General features: G+C 42.1%; 1 protein-coding gene across 3 annotated transcripts in view; it reads right to left on the bottom strand.

Annotated features, from left to right (window-relative positions):
* The window catches only part of TMPRSS7 (transmembrane serine protease 7), a 52,098-nt gene that overhangs the window by 31,878 nt on the left and 5,497 nt on the right, over nucleotides 1-14,723 (bottom strand). The window contains exons 3-7 of one of the 3 annotated variants that reach the window (XM_055418364.2): nucleotides 8,056-8,186; nucleotides 4,425-4,492; nucleotides 2,973-3,166; nucleotides 1,448-1,486; nucleotides 478-706 (exon numbers count right to left, since the gene is read on the bottom strand). In XM_055418364.2, coding sequence (XP_055274339.2) covers nucleotides 478-706; nucleotides 1,448-1,486; nucleotides 2,973-3,166; nucleotides 4,425-4,492; nucleotides 8,056-8,186 — 661 coding nt within the window. Of the gene's footprint in view, nucleotides 1-477; nucleotides 707-1,447; nucleotides 1,487-2,972; nucleotides 3,167-4,424; nucleotides 4,493-6,280; nucleotides 6,299-8,055; nucleotides 8,187-14,723 lie in introns of those variants that run through there. The other 2 variants (XM_088840403.1, XM_088840378.1) reach the window with 2 other exon arrangements.

The following is a 14,723-nucleotide window of genomic DNA, read 5'->3' as shown; positions in this document are numbered from 1 at the left end:
GCTATGTAATCATAATAGAATATTTATTCAAATGGGCTTCCCAGGTGGTTCTAGTGATAAAGAACCCACCTGCCAATGCAGGAGACATAGAGTTGTGGATTGAATCCCTTGGTCAGGAAGATCCCCTGGAGGAGAGCATATTTAAACATTCTATTGAAACAATGGCCTTCACTGTGATTGTAATGAAGTAAAATTAAGGTTCCCCACTCCTCAGAAATCTGTTATATATCAAAACTATTGACCGAAGTTCCCACTGTACTGATTTTGACTCTTGTATGCTATAAGTGAAAAGAAACATTGTGTCTGATAGGCTCTGGCTAATCCATGGGGCACTAACTAAGGCATGAGTCAATCTCTGACCTCATGAACATACACAAAAATGGTTAAAAAAAAAAAAATCCAAGGGCAACCCAGACATTGCAAAAGAGAGACGTTATAAAAACTTTTCACTTGCCAACTAGAGTGACTGCATCATACCTGTACAAGATGGTGCTCCGGATTGGCAAGAGAGAGTCATAAATTGTCAGAGAGTCGGTGACACAGTTATCGGCTTCAATCTGGACAGACTCTATCGAGAGTCGGATCAGATGGCCCACTATGGCCACCAGCTTGAAATGGCACATCAGCCTCCCTGAGGTTGTTGAAATCTCCAGAGGGTAGCGGAGAGACAGATGTTCTGCGTAGAAGTCCTGGGAGCAGCCTTTGTCTGCGGAGACAGCACTTGGTTTTGCTTTGTTTTGTTTTAGGAATGATTTTTCTAGAAATCTTTATAAAAAATAAACAACAAAAGAGCTTACATGGAGAATATCTGCTGCTTTTGCCAGCCTAGAATCCACTCTCATATCTTCTGATAACAGTGCCTAGATATTACTTTGAGAAACTTTCCTCTACGTGGCTTGGTTGGGGCTGAACTCACCCCTAGATCCAGATTAAACTCACACAATCCAGACTGACCAATCAGAGCCAAAGAAGCTGGTTCGGGAGGCGGCATATCAGCCAGTTTGAGACAATGCGACTCAGTGCCAGGATTTCTGCAGGAACTATCATGAAATATAGGTGAGGTTTTCTTTTTTTCCATCATGGTTGTTAAACTGATCAATTATAAGCTTGGATCTGCTGGTGGCCATTTATGCCGCCACACTGGAAGAACCACTTGATGAAGCCTCGACCGAAGAAAACAAAAATGCAGAGCCCTGATATTTCATCTTAGAATCTGGACTCAACCATGCCTGCAGCCAACATATTCCATGTATGTCCCAGTTATATGAGTCAATCAAGTTTCTTTCATGCTTAACCTAGTTTGAATATCCATCTGTCACTTGCAACTGAAAGAACACTCACAAATACCATTGAACAGGAAAGCTACAGCCAGAAAGGATATAGATTTGTAGGCAGGGACATGGGTGGGGGGAGGAAGGGCAGGGAGGAAACCACAGATAGAATTTACCAGATCCTATGGTTGAAGAGTAATCTGACCGAAGACCAGCTGTAATTATAAAGCACATAGAAAAAAACCTGTCAGTCCCAGAAATCAGTTTGTCAGAATTTTGCTTAGTAAAAATATTTTCAGTCATTTAAAAGCCATCAGTATATCTGATATTTGCTTTAAAATAATCCTGTAAGGTAAAGGAGGTCACTTAGGTATTTAGAGATCAAATAGAACAGTAATGAGTTGATAGTTGTTGAAGCTGAATAAAAGGTGTAAGAGTTCATTAAACTATTCTCTTTACTTTTATGCTTCAAATCATCTGTAGTAACAAGTTTTAAACACTTTTTAAGACAAAAAAACCCAACAAAATATGAAAATAACTGGTTTTGCATCTGAAATAATATATGTGGTACAGAATTTTCCACTAAACATTTTCCATTCATTTATTACTTATTCCAAATACTTTTCATCTACCTACTATATGCCCACTTATATCTATCTAATTTAAATCAAAATAGAAAGGTACATAAATCTAGGGTTAAACAATAATTAAACCACTTTTCTGTTAAGACAAGTGATGGAGTTTGCATTTTGACTGTGCTATGGAGCAGGCCATTTTGGGGCACTGGAACACACTATAGAACATAGACACAGTTCTGTCTGAACGAAGGAAGAAACAAGGAAAGTAAACCTCAGAAAAACTTTCCTTCTTCAGGACTTTGTCCCTTGGAGCCTTGGTTTGAAGATGCCTGAAGCCAAATTAAGTACAGAGAAGGGTTTGCTGTTTACTCAGTCCTATCCGACTCTTTTGAGACTCCATGGACTATAGCCTGCCAGGCTCCTCTGGCCTTGGGATATTCCAGCAAGAATACTGGAGCGGGTTGCCATTTCCTTCTCCAGGGGTCTTCCAGACCCAGGGATTGAATCCACATCTCCTGCATTGGCAGGCAAGTTCTTTACCACTGAGCCACTAGGGAAGTCCCATAGGGAAGGGTATACTTTAATAAATTTAATTTTTGACCCCAATTCTATTGTCTCATCATTGTATATAACATTTAGCAACTTTCTTTATCAATGTAGCTCCAAAGTCTTTAGCTAATCCTGTTCCACTGAGACCTGGGAAAGAATATAGTCATTTCTCAGTATCCACCAGGAACTGGATCCAAGACTACCCATCCCCAACCCCAAGGACACCAAAATCCAAGGACACTCAAGTCCTTTGTAAAAAGTGGAATAGTATTTGCATTAAAATTCATGCTCATCCTCTGGTATACTTCAGACCATCTCGAGATTACTTATAGGAGCTAATTCAACATAAATGCTGTGTAAATTTGCCAGCCTGCAGCAAATTCAAGTTTGGCTTTTTGGAACTTTCTGGATTTTTTTTCCTGAATATTTTCAACCCATGGTTAGTTGAATCCATGAATACAGAGTCTGTGGACACAGAGGGAAGACTGTACTTCGTGACAACATTGATTACGATAAAACAGTATCAAGAGTACTGCTGGAAGGAGAGCTTGAAGGAGAATTACCCAATAATCACCATTTAGTACCACAGAATCCATGTCCACAGCCAGACCCTGCAGGTTCCCCACAGAGGTCCGGTTTATGATGCTTGTCTGGATGGAGTCCTTCAAGATGGCAGCCACACAGTCCTCACAGAAGATGTGGCCCTTGGCATGAGGCATGACAAATACAAGCCAAAAGTGGACAAGGAGGCCACCTTTGTTGTTACTGCTACAGTGAAAAGAGAAAGAAGTTCAGGGATATACCTCTTAGGAAGTAGACATTCATAAGGAGCCAGTGACCCAACTGATAAATTCAAGGTGAAGCCAATGAGCACAGCCTTCAACTAAACATAACTTCCTTCTTTAGGAAGCCATTGACCACTTTTATGGGAATTTAGAAAGAAAAGCATCTTGATATGTGTATTCTTGCGCTGGGTTCAAATCTAGAACCATTAGTATCTTTTGCATCTCCATGGAGAATACACTGTTTCTATGGGTATCAATCAATGTTCACTGCCATTACAAATAACAACAGTTAGAATGCTTGATACCTCAGGATCTTTAGACACAGTGCTAAATCTGCTTTATCCCATTAATCCTGTGGGGAAGGTCCTATTACTCTTCCAACTTTACACATGAAGAAATGAGGGTCAACTCGAAATCATATAGCTACTGAGTAACAAATCTAGAATGCAAGCCTAATTTGGTTTTCTGGTAGCTGCTCCTGCTTCAGTTTGCTCTTGGAGCAGAATCTCCTAAGATATAAATATTGTCATGTTTTATGAAAAAAGCATAAGATAGTGTTCTACCGCACATATTTTGGGAAATGGAAAGTGAAGGAAAGGAAACAAATTGCTTTACTATAAGACTTTCTTAGTGCCTTTGATCTGCCAAAATGAATTGTGAATCTCTGCAGATATAGTGGAGGTGGGGGAAGGCAAGATACAGTACACAGCACACAAATTTTCCTAAAAATCATTTGACCATGGGATGCTTTTTTTCTCAGAAAATTTCTAGCAACTAGTTTTTTTTACTGAACATATTTTGAAATACATCAATCAGTGTTTTACTTTTGCCTTCACCTCATAATAGTGGACATGTCTATGGCCATTTTGCTTAGCAGCATTAGTACAGAGGTCCAGGTTAATTCTGGGTGTTTGTGTGTATTCAGTCTCTCAGTCGAATTGGACTCTTTGTGACCCCGTGGGCTGTAGCCCACCAGGCTCCTCTGTCCATGGGATTTTCCCAGCAAAAATCCTGAAGTGGGTTGCCATTTCCTTCTCCAGGGGAGTTCGTGATGAGTTTTGGTAAATGAAGAGAAAAATTCAGCATGACAAAGATCTGGGTCACAATTGTGCTTAAAGGGTATTAACCCACAACTATCCCCAAGAAGTTACTTGAAGATGATGTTATTACAGCCCTTCCACACTGTTGTGAGGAGTTTACAGCAGTGAACGTGACGTCCCAAAGCAAGTGACTTTCCATACCTGACATCGGCAACTACAGACTGCTTGTAAAATTTGGAGAAGGCAGATGTTGTATAAACCAGGTTTATCTGAAAAGAAGAAAAACGGTGTCTGAAGTCTTTCAAACTTGGCTTCCTTGCACGGTACTCAGCGTTCTATAGGTCCAAGCTTTGACATTTAGCAAGGAGAAAAGCCAGGGTCAAATGAAAGGCTTCTAATGCCAAACTCAGGCATTATTCTTTGAATTAAAATAATTTATTACTTTCTGTATCAGAGTTACTGTCATTCTGCTGTTGGTGAAAGTTAATCAGTTACCTTTATTCATTTATTGCTGTCTTTAGATACCCTAATCAAGCTTAACTTCAGAATTATGCTCCAATAGTAAATTTTCCCCACAATAGGTAAAATTCCTTTAAGCACATTTTCAAAGTATTTGACCCAATCTCTTCTATCAATGTACACCATGGAAAACACATATTCTCAAGGACACATTCCTAAATTAGCCACTAGAGGGCGAGTAGTACCCAAGGTAGGGTCTTACCTCTCCCTTCAGAACTCTCCAGTCTTCAGGAATTTTTTTTTTTTTAACACCATAAATGGATCTCAAAAAGAGAGCTACTTCAATCAACTGACATGGTGTGCCCTTACTTCAGTCAGTTCAGTTCAGTTCAGTCGCTCAGTCGTGTCCGACTCTCTGCGACCCCATGAGTCACAGCACGCCAGGCCTCCCTGTCCATCACCAACTCCCGGAGTTCACTCAAACTCATGTCCATTGAGTCGGTGATGCCATCCAGCCATCTCATTCTCTGTCGTCCCCTTCTCCTCCCGCCCCAATCCCTCCCAGCATCAGACTCTTTTCCAGTGAGTCAACTCATCGCATGAGGTGGCTAAAGTATTGGAGTTTCAGCTTTAGCATCAGTTCTTCCAATGAACACCCAGGACTGATCTCCTTTAAAATGGACTGGTTGGATCTCCTTGCAGTACAAGGGACTCTCAAGAGTCTTCTCCAACACCACAGTTCAAAAGTATCAATTCTTTGGCGATCAGCTTTCTTCACAGTCCAACTTTCACATCCATACATGACCACTGGAAAAACCATAGCCTTGACTAGACAGACCTTTGTTGGCAAAGTAATGTCTCTGCTTTTTAATATGCTGTCTAGGTTTGTCATAACTTTCCTTCCAAGGAGTAAGCGTCTTAGCATTTCTAAAACCAATTTCTTCTACCAAGTCTTCCCCTGTATTCCCCTTCCTCCATAGTAGCAAAATCACCTACCTAACCTACCAGAGCCTCTTGTTGAAGGTGAAAGAGAAGAGTGGAAACGCTGGCTTAAAACTCAGCATTCAAAAAACTAAGATCATGGCATCTGGTCCCATTACTTCATGGCAAATGGATGGGGAAACAATGGAAACAGCAATGGACTTTATTTTCTTGGGCTTCAAAATCACTGCAGATGGTGACTGCAGCCATGAAATTAAAAGATACTTGTTTCTTGGAAGAAAAGCTATGACCAATCTAGACAGCATATTAAAAAGTAGAGACATTACTTTGACAACAAAGGTCCATCCAGTCAAAGCTATGGTTTTTCCAGTAGTCATGTATGGATGTGAGAGTTGGACCATAAAGAAGGCTGAGTGCCGAAGAATTGGTGCTTTTGAACAGTGGTGTTGGAGAAGACTCTTGAGAGTCCCTAGGACTGCAAGGAGATCAAACCAGTCAATACTGAAGGAAATCAATCCTGAATATTCATTGGAAGGACAGATGCTGAAGCTGAAGCTCCAATACTTTGGCTACCTGATGTGAAGAGCCAATTCATTAGAAAAGACCCTGATGCTGGGAAAGGTTAAAGGCAGGAGGAGAAGGGGACAACAGAGGACAAAATGGTTGGATGGCATGACCTAATCAATGGACGTGAGTTTGAACAAACTCCAGGAGATGGTGACGGACAGGGAAGCCTGGAGTGCCGCAGTCCATGGGGTCGCAAAGAGTCAGACACAATTGAACAACAAATGGCCCATGAGAAAAACACAAAACTCCCAAAACCTTAGAAATAATATGGCATCGTGGAAAAATATGATCCACAGAGTTTAAATTCACCATGCAACACAGAACATGTTATCTTGGCCTACTGAGCTTCCTTTCCCCTGCTGCCTTCTCTCTTTTTTATTCTGTTCAGTTCAGTCGCTCAGTCGTGTCCGACTCTCCGCGACCCCATGAATCACAGCACGCCAGTCCTCCCTGTCCATCACCAACTCCCAGAGTTCACTCAAACTCATGTTGGTGACAAAAATGCCTGCTTCTTTGAGTGGGATGATAAATAGTTATAATTAGATGGGTTGAGAACAGTACTAACTATACAAACAGCATCTACACAAAGCCAGCGTTGAGTCTGCAGGAGGCCGTGGAGGGTTGCTTTGAGAAAGAGGTTTTTTAGATGGGTCATGAATGACGGGTGGCATTTCATTCCCTAGAGGCTGGACAGAAAGTGAGTACACGAGAAATCAGAGCCACCAGACATGTAAGTGTAACGATTATTCATAATGTGCAATGTTTATTCATAACGTGCAGTGATTATTCATACCAAGCAAAGATTGCCTTATTTCACAAAGTTTCTGTGGGAGAAAGTGGTGAAAAATGAGACTGGGATGATCAGGGGGACAGATCTAGAAAAGTGCTTGCCTGTCATTCTTCAGAATCAGTATGTATCCTTATGCCAAAGGAGAAACGTTATTGTTGAAGGATCACTTCAGCAGTAGAGAGGAATGCTTTTGGGTAGGGATGGAGGAATACTACCTGGGATTGGAAAAAAAATGTTAAGGAGATTTAAAAAGAATGCCTCCCTCTTTGGGCTAATTGGAGAGATAAATGATGTTTAGGAAAGGCCATGATAGATATTTTTCTGTTTGACCAGTTATACTTTTAGGAACTCAACTAAGGAAGTAATCACAGACACACAGCTTACCTGGTGGTTTTGTTATAACATTGTCTGTAACAGCAAAAATTGGAAACAACTTAAATATCTAATAAAAAGAGACCTACCAACTTCAAAGCTATCAAAATTTATGGTTTTTTTTTCCAAAGACTATGTACTCGCATAGAAACATGCAATATTAAGAAGAAAAAGTCAGATTGTAAAACTGAATATCTACTAATACTCCAGTTCTGTGCTATATCCTATGTCTGTGGGGTCCAAAATCAAAAGAGGCTCTATCTCTGGAGATTGCATTAAAGGAGATTTTATTTTTTTAATACTTTTTCTAAATTTTATAAATGTTTACAATAAATACAAATTAGTTCTATAATAGGAAAAGTGGGTTTTTTTAAGTGAAGAGATGCCAGTGTATCAGTGTTGAAATAAATGTGTATGGATCACAGAATTAATCAGTATGCATGTAATTTCTGTACTAGAAGGCATTTTAAAGTTCACCTGATCCAATTACTTTATTTTATAGATAAGAAAAACTGAAGCTCAGGAAGTCATTTCTTTTTCTTTCCAGTCAGAAAAAAAGAAATTATTCTATAAAATAGCAATTTTATCTTACAACCATGATGAGCCAAATGCCATGTTTTCCTGAGTTCTTCCTTCAGCCCCCATCCCTCCCCCTCTGACCTCACCTTTCCCAGCCCCTCCCAGCTCCCGCCATCACCTCACCACTTGCTGCACAGTCCGTGCCACTGACAGAAATTCCCTGGACTCCTTCTGTCGGTATTCAGGAAGAAACTCAATGTTGGTGATGCGAAACATCCCAGCAAAGTAAAAAGCATCTCTGCTTTCTGTCTTACCTGTAAGACAGGAGGGAAGGTGGTCAGGAGGCTTTCCCATCTATGCGGTGGTAAGGCATGATCTATGTCTGTATCACCGTTCTAAAATGCTTTTGTTTTAGATAGTTTCGTATTTTACTGGTCGTAGCCTGAGAAGCTCTAAATGTAGTTTACAACATCTCTACCATCAACAGTAATCATCATAGCCCTTTATATTCTAATCTTTCTATCATTTTCTGGCAAATGCTTAAGAATAAGAATTTAAGGTCACAGACCTCTTTGACTTTACATCTGTCCTGTTGCTACTGCTACTGCTGCTGAGTCACTTCAGTCGTGTCCGACTCTGTGCGACCCCATAGATGGCAGCCACTAAATAAGGACTTTTGATAGCTCAGTTGGTAGAGTCTACTTGCAATACAGGAGACCCTGGTTCAATTCCTGGGTCAGGAAGATCCACTGGAGAAGGGATAGGCTACCCACTCCAGTATTCTTGGGCTTCCTTTGTGGCTCAGCTGGTAAAAAAATTCACCTACAATGCAGGAGACCTGGGTTTGATCCTTGGGTTGGGAAGATCCCCTGGAGAAGGGAAAAGCTACCCGCTCCAGTATTCTGGTCTGGAAAATTACATAGACTGTTTAGTCCATGGGGTCGCAAAGAGCCCAACAGGACTGAGCAACTTTCACTTTCAGAGTCACTGCTGCTGCTGCTGCTAAGTCACTTTAGTCGTATCCGACTCTGTGTGACCCCATAGATGGAAGCCCACCAGGCTCCCCCGTCCCTGGGATTCTCCAGGCAAAAACACTGGAGTGGGTTGCCATTTCCTTCTCCAATGTGTGAAAGTGAAAGTGAAGTCGCTCAGTTGTGTAAGGGGCCAAAAACATAGAGCATAGACAATGTTCACATGTCTCGCATCTGTGGCAGGTAAGGAGGTAAGAAATGTACACTGCCAAGCTCTGGGGTATCATAATCACAGTGGATGAAGAAGGAAGGACTCCCCCAGCTGACCTCCACTGAGCCCCAAGTCTCTCACCCCCTTTCTGACTTTTGTGGATGATGCCCCGGGTGCTGGGCTGATCTTTAGCTCTGAGAAATGCATGGAGAGCTTATTCACAAATGTGGTCCTCAGTCCAGTGTCAGATAACTCCTGCTCAAAAATTCTGTCCAAGGAGGACCACGGGACTGGGTATCATTTGAGCCAGAAACTGCTGCCAAGACAGACGAAGATATTGCCATGTTTGAGATGCCTTCAGCTCCCTGAGAATAGCCTAGGGAGATGAGGGACTCTCTTTTCAGACTTTCCTTTTTGTTACCAAGGTTTTATTGCTATGAGGCATCAACCCCAGGCTCTCACGGCCATGGTGTATTTCTTTCCTGAGACACATGTCCCATGGCATCAGAACTTCTGTCTGCATTTCTGCCTTTCTAAATGAACGGCAAATTTTTTTGTCCCTCAGCCCCTAACGTAGGGTAATGAGTACCTGACTTAGATTTCAAGCTCAATAAATGTTGGTGGGAAGGAAGGGGAGAGGAAAAGAGAGAATAGTCTCTCTTAGTACAATGCCCAGTGCCTGGGAATGCTAAATAAATGATGGCTGAATTAAAAGAAGGTGCAACCAGGATTTCCTTGGTGGTCCAGTGGTTAAGAATCTGCCTTGCAATGCAGGGGACACAGGCTCAATCCCTGGTCAGGGAACTAGAATTCCACATGCCCATGTGCCACAACTACTGAGCCAGCACAGCACAGCTAGAGAGTCTGTGTGCCACAACGGAAGGTCTTGAATGATGCAACATAGATCACCATGTGTGCCACAGCTGAGACCAGACACAGCGGAACAAACATTAAAAGAAAAAAAAAAAGAAGATGCAACCTGTGTGAAGGTTGGGGAGCCACCTCCCAGCGTGATCCATTCAGGGGTCACATTAGCCATGCAGTGAGGCTTGAAGGCTGGGGGCGGGGCCAGAGGCCTGAGCTCCTGTCCTAAATTTGTTCTTTCAAGTTATGAAGCTGAGCCTCCTAAAACTGAATTCCTCTGCCAAGTTTAGGACTAACCTTTCTGTCCAAAACTCTCTTCCTTTTCTCATCCTACAACTGTTCGCCTCAAAGAAAAGAGGGAACTGAAACAGAGCAGGACCCTGTGGGACCCTGCTGGGTACAGAAGCCTTTCTGTTTTTCCCATTTCTTTTTTGTAGGAAAAAGGATTCATCCTCCCAGACCTTTCCTGAGTTACAAAAGGTAGATTCAAACAGTTACTAGTTAGAAATGAAGGAATGCAGAAATAAAGGAAATGTGGTCATGAAGCAATAGTACAGCAATAAAGCAGAGACCTAGTTCCTCCTCAAGAGATATACATCACGTCGGGGGAGTGTGTAATTTCCTCAGTTCTGCTCCGTCACAACAAAAATTTGAAGCGACAGACCAGCGTTACAGCCCTCAGATGGGCCAGTGTCACAGCTCTCAGACAGAGCAGTGTCACAGCTCCGTGTTACAGCTCAGTTTTACTTAGAAAATAAAGGAAAATACATCCTGGAGGCATGAGGGCTTGCCGACCCAAAAGACACAAAGAGAAGAGAGAGAGAGAGCCCTGGCCCCTTGGCTCCTCTTTTTATATGCTTTTTCTCCTCCCCCTGGGCTTGCCCTACGTAAATTGGCCTAGCAAGGAGTGCTGTTTGCTCTACCTGAGGTCCTCACTCCGGTCCTCCGACCTTCCTTTGTTCTATTTTCACAGGCTTTTCCCTTCCTTGTCTTTTAGCCACTGCCATACTGGACTCCTTTTTCCTATTCTTACTACCTAACAATCACAATCTGGTCTATATCTTTGAGTTCTTCTATAGGAACTAAGGCCCCCAAACAGGTGGAGAATGGTGACTTCAGGCTGAGCACAAACACATGGACTCCAGACTTGCTTGAACCAGAAGGCTCAGATTGAAACAGATTGAACCAGAAGGTTGAGATTTCTGACATGCCATCCTGTTATCTCACCACCAACCATTAGAAGAAAGTCACACACCCCTCAGCCCACATTCACAAAATTTTCCTTTAAAAACTCTTCCTTGAAGACCATCATGGAGTTGGCATCTTCTGAGCATGAGCTGCCCATTCTCCTTGCTTGGCTCATAAAATAAACCTTTCTTGCTCCAAATTCTGACATTTCAATTTGCTTGGCTTTACTGTGAGTTGGGCACATGAACTTGGGTTCAATAACAGTTTTGTAAAGTTGGACACACCACTTTGCCTCATTAGGCCTCTTGTATAAAGAAACATTTGTTTCTGTCTCTGATTTTACCAAGAAAGTCATTCTTAGGTGTTTCTTCTTCTTCTTTTTTTTCTGTTGCAGATTCTTAACATTTAAATCAAAGCTATGACCACCTGGAAGCTCACACACATCCTTCTTCTATCCATAGGTATTTGAGGGATAACCAATGCAAGAGAGTTCAATTTAGTCAGCTTACACTTATCTAACTCTTCTGCTCAGGTCAACATACAATCCCTGCTTGTGAAACTGAGCAGGACCCTGTGGGACCCTCCTAGGCACAAAAGCCTCACTGTGTCCCCTGTTTTCTTATTCATAAAAAATCAGGGAAGTAAAGCAATGCAGAAACAAAGGAACAGTCAGGAAACTATAGTCCAGGATCCTGGTTCTTCTGCAGGAACCACCCATACAGATGGAGGATGGTTCAGTTCAGTTCAGTTCAGTCGCTCAGTCGTGTCCGACTCCTTGCGACCCCATGAACCACAGCACGCCAGGCCTCCCTGTCCATCACCAACTCCCGGAGTTCACTCAAACTCATGTCCACAGAGTTGGTGATGCCATCCAGCCATCTCATTCTCTGCCGTCCCCTTCTCCTCCTGCCCCCAATCCCTCCCAGCATCAGAGTTTCTTCCAGTGAGTCAACTCGTCGCATGAGGTGGTCAAAGTATTGCAGTTTCAGCTTTAGCATCAGTCCTTCCAATGAACACCCAGGATTGATCTCCTTTAGAATGGACTAGTTGGACCTACTTGCAGTCCAAGGGACTCTCAAGAGTCTTCTCCAGCACCACAGTTCAAAAGCATCAATTCTTCAGTGCTCAGCTTTCTTCACAGTCCAACTCTCACATCCATACATGACCACGGGAAAAACCATAGCCCTGAATAGACGGACCTTTGTTGGCAAAGTAATGTCTCTGCTTTTTAATATACTATCTAGGTTGGTCATAACTTTCCTTCCAAGGAGTAAGCGTCTTTTAATTTCATGGATGCAATCAGCATCTGCAGTGATTTTGGAGCCCCAAAAAATAAAGTCTGACACTGTTTCCACTGTTTTCCCATCTATTTCCCATGAAGTGATGGGACCAGATGCCATGATCTTCGCTTTCTGAATGTTGAGCTTCAAGCCAACCTTTTCACTCTCCTCTTTCACTTTCATCAAGAGGCTTTTGAGTTCCTCTTCACTTTCTGCCATAAGGGTGGTGTCATCTGCATATCTGAGGTTATTGATATTTCTCCCAGCAATCTTGATTCCAGCTTGTGCTTCTTTCAGCCCAGCGTTCCTCATGATGTACTCTGCATATAAGTTAAATAAGCAAAGTGACAATATACAGCCTTGACGTACTCCTTTTCCTATTTGGAACCTGTCTGTAGTTCCATGTCCACTTCTAACTGTTGTTTCCTGACCTGCATACAGGTTTCTCAAGAGGCAGGTCAGGTGGTCTGGTATTCCCATCTCTTGAAGAATTTTCCAGTTTATTGTGATCCACACAGTCAAAGGCTTTGGCATAGTCAATGAAGCAGAAATAGATGTTTTTCTGGAACTCTCTTGCTTTCTCCATGATCCAGTGGATATTGGCAATTTGATCTCTGGTGCCTCTGCCTTTTCTAAAAACTGCTTGAACATCTGGGAGTTCACGGTTTACATATTGCTGAAGCCTGGCTTGGAGAATTTTGAGCATGACTTTACTAGCGTGTGAGATGAGTGTAATTGTGCTGTAGTTTGAGCATTCTTTGGCATTCCCTTTCTTTGGGGTTGGAATGAAGACTGATCTTTTCCAGTCCTGTGGCCACTGCTGAGTTTTCCAAATTTGCTGGCATACTGAGTGCAGCACTTTCACAGTATCATCTTTCAAGGTTTGAAATAGTTCAACTGGAATTCCATCACCTCCACTAGCTTTGTTCGTAGTGATCCTTTCTAAGGCCCACTTGACTTCGCATTCCAAGATGTCTGGCTCTAGGTCAGTGATCACTTTATTGTGATTATCTTGGTCATGAAGATCTTTTTTGTACAGTTCTTCTGTGTATTCTTGCCACCTCTTCTTAATATCTTCTGCTTCAGTTAGGTCCATACCATTTCTGTCCTTTATCGAGCACATGTTTGCATTGTTTGCATGAGATGTTCCCTTGATATCTCTAATTTTCTTGAAGAGATCTCTTGTTTTTCCTATTCTGTTGTTTTCCTCTATTTCTTTGCATTGATCGCTGAGGAAGGCTTTCTTATCTCTCCTTGCTATTCTTTGGAAATCTGCATTCAGATGCTTATATCTTTCCTTTTTTCCTTTGCTTTTCGCTTCTTTTCTTTTCACAGCTATTTGTAAGGCCTCCCCAGACAGCCATTTTGCTTTTATGCATTTCTTTGCCATGGGGATGGTCTTGGTCCCTGTCTCCTGTGCAATGTCACGAACCTCCGTCCAGAGTTCATCAGGCACTCTACCTATCGGATCTAGTCCCTTAAATCTATTTCTTACTTCCACTGTATAATCATAAGGGATTTGATTTAGGTCATACCTGAATGGTCTAGTGGTTTTCCCTACTTTCTTCAATTTAAGTCTGAATTTGGCAATAAGGAGTTCATGATCTGAGCCACAGTCAGCTCTTGGTCTTGATTTTGCTAACTGTATACAGCTTCTCCATCTTTGGCTGCAAAGAATATAATCAATCTGATTTCGGTGTTGACCATCTGGTGATGTCCATGTGTAGAGTCTTCTCTTGTGTTGTTGGAAGAAGGTGTTTGCTATGACCAGTGCATTCTCTTGGCAAAACTCTATTAGCCTTTGCCCTGCTTCATTCCGTGCTCCAAGACTAAATTTGCCTGTTACTCCAGGTGTTTCTTGACTTCCTACTTTTGCATTCCAGTCCCCTATAATGAAAAGGACATCTTTTTTGGGTGTTAGTTCTAAAAGGTTTTGTAGGTCTTCATAGAACAGTTCAACTTCGGCTTCTTCAGCATTACTGGTAGGGGCATAGGCCTGGATTACTGTAATATTGAATGGTTTGCCTTGGAAACGAACAGAAATCATTCTGTCATTTTTAAGATTGCATCCAAGTACTGCATTTCGGACTCTTTTATTGACCATGATGGCTACTCCATTTCTTCTAAGGGATTCCTGCCCACAGTAGTAAATATAATGGTCATCTGAGTTAAATTCACCCATTCCAGTCCATTTTAGTTCACTGATTCCTAGAATGTGTATGTTCACTCTTGCCATCTCACAAGAATCCTTAAATACCACCATGTTAGCTCACCAACCAATTAGAGGATAGTTGTACACCCAGCAGTCCTCACTCCAGATTTTACCTATAATAACTT

The sequence above is a fragment of the Moschus berezovskii genome, chromosome 1, assembly GCF_049115385.1.
Source record: "Moschus berezovskii isolate FMDL1 chromosome 1, NW_MosBer_1.0, whole genome shotgun sequence".
NCBI lineage: Eukaryota > Metazoa > Chordata > Mammalia > Artiodactyla > Moschidae > Moschus > Moschus berezovskii.
Note: the sequence above shows the minus strand (reverse complement) of the source record. Positions and strands in the feature narration are given on the sequence as shown.